The sequence below is a fragment of the Triticum aestivum genome, chromosome 5D (assembly GCF_018294505.1).
Source record: "Triticum aestivum cultivar Chinese Spring chromosome 5D, IWGSC CS RefSeq v2.1, whole genome shotgun sequence".
Taxonomy (NCBI): domain Eukaryota; kingdom Viridiplantae; phylum Streptophyta; class Magnoliopsida; order Poales; family Poaceae; genus Triticum; species Triticum aestivum.
In genome coordinates this window covers 466,798,087-466,799,601 of record NC_057808.1, presented here as the reverse complement: position 1 = coordinate 466,799,601, position 1,515 = coordinate 466,798,087, and the positions used below count along the sequence as shown (strand labels likewise).

The following is a 1,515-nucleotide window of genomic DNA, read 5'->3' as shown; positions in this document are numbered from 1 at the left end:
CCACACATTCTGCTGCGAGCCCATGTCCGACTCGCTCTCTCTCTCTCTCTGTCTCGTCCTCCAACGCGTCAGTAGAGCAGAGCAGTCTTGCAGATAAGGAAGGAAGGCTCTGGTCCTGCGCACAGCTCCAACCAAATTCCGACTCCTCTGCGCAGACCAATCACCAATGCCTGGGCCTCCACTGCCTTCCACCATGTCCCTGCCGAGGCCGAGCAGGTGCTACCGCTGCCGCTCGTCGTCATCGCCGCCGCCGCCGCCGCCGCCGAAGCAGCGAGCCGCGGAGAGCAAGCGGCGGCCTATCCGTAACCCATCGTCGCCACCCCTCCATTCATCCGCTCGTTCTTGCCGCGCCGACTAACTCCTCGCGTGCCGCGCGCAACAGTGCAGGCGGAGCGCGGCTGCTGCTGACTCGGAGGGCGCTGGCGGGCGCCATGGTGACGGTGGCGGCGGCGGGGCGCGCCAGGGCGGCGGAGGAGGACGGCGGCGAGGGGGTGGTGGGCGCCTTCAAGTCGCTGTTCGACCCGAACGAGGAGACCAAGGGCGGGAAGGTGCTGCCCAAGGCGTACCTGAAGGCGGCGCGGGAGGTGGTGCGGACGCTCCGGGAGTCGCTGGGGGAGGGGGACGCCGCCGGCGACTCGGCGAGCTTCCGCAGGGGCGCCGACTCCGCCAAGACGTCCATCCGGGAGTTCATCGGCGGCTGGAGAGGCCAGCCCGCCGTCGCCAGAGAGGTACAGCCAGCCAGCAGCAACTCCATTCCCTTTCTCTTAAGCCAATGCTCTGAATGCTGTTGCTCAACTAGTACCAAGTTTGTCAGGAAATTCAGTTTTACATGAATCAACTGCACGCTCTTATAATCTTCCAAACTAGCTAGCCCTTTGAAGAAAAAGATTTATTTAGCGTGATTATAAACCATCTATGAATTCACTCACCTGCCGCTCTAATATTGGATTGGACGCAATGCAGGAGTCGTATGTGGCGCTGGAGAAGGCCATCAAATCGCTGGCGGAGTTCTACTCCAAGGCAGGGCCCTTCGCCTCGCTTCCGGGAGATGTCAAGAACAAGATCCTCGACGACCTCAACGCCGCAGAGGCCTACCTCTAGATCTCTCTTTGCTTAGCACCATTGTATTTCCGGCGTAACTTCGTTATACTTGTGTCCTTTTGTTGCGACGTTATGAGAGTAAATTAAAATTGAAATGGATCCCCATTTCTCTCTTTGATTCAACGGAGGCGAATATGGGCATCAGGGTAGCAGAGACACTGGAGAGGTGCTGGGTGCTAGGTTTTTTTTTTTCGAGGGTACGCCAAAGGCGTACCTTAGCTTTATAGAAGAGAGAAAAATATGTACAAGAGATTACAAAGCGCTAGCTAAGAGCCACAAACCGACCCTACCAAACCTCCACTCCACTCCTCACGCTACTCTACTACTCAGGTACATGTTGTGCTCCAAACGCTCCTGTCGTGGCCCAAGTCCTTAAGTCGTCGAAGATCGTGTCCACCGTATCCCACTCGTTCC

General features: G+C 57.8%; 1 protein-coding gene across 2 annotated transcripts; it reads left to right on the top strand.

The window, feature by feature from the left end:
- The first annotated feature begins 41 nt into the window (after positions 1-41).
- LOC123122814 (photosystem II D1 precursor processing protein PSB27-H2, chloroplastic) lies at positions 42-1,224 on the top strand. 2 transcript variants are annotated; one of them, XM_044543163.1, is made up of 3 exons: positions 42-302; positions 388-728; positions 964-1,224. In XM_044543163.1, the coding sequence occupies exons 1-3, from the start codon at positions 167-169 to the stop codon at positions 1,099-1,101; spliced, it is 615 nt and encodes a 204-aa protein (XP_044399098.1). In that variant the 5' UTR covers positions 42-166; the 3' UTR covers positions 1,102-1,224. The 2 variants fall into 2 exon arrangements, with proteins under 2 accessions (XP_044399098.1, XP_044399099.1); XM_044543164.1 differs by having other exon boundaries at positions 62-302; positions 383-728.
- The last annotated feature ends 291 nt before the right edge of the window (positions 1,225-1,515 follow it).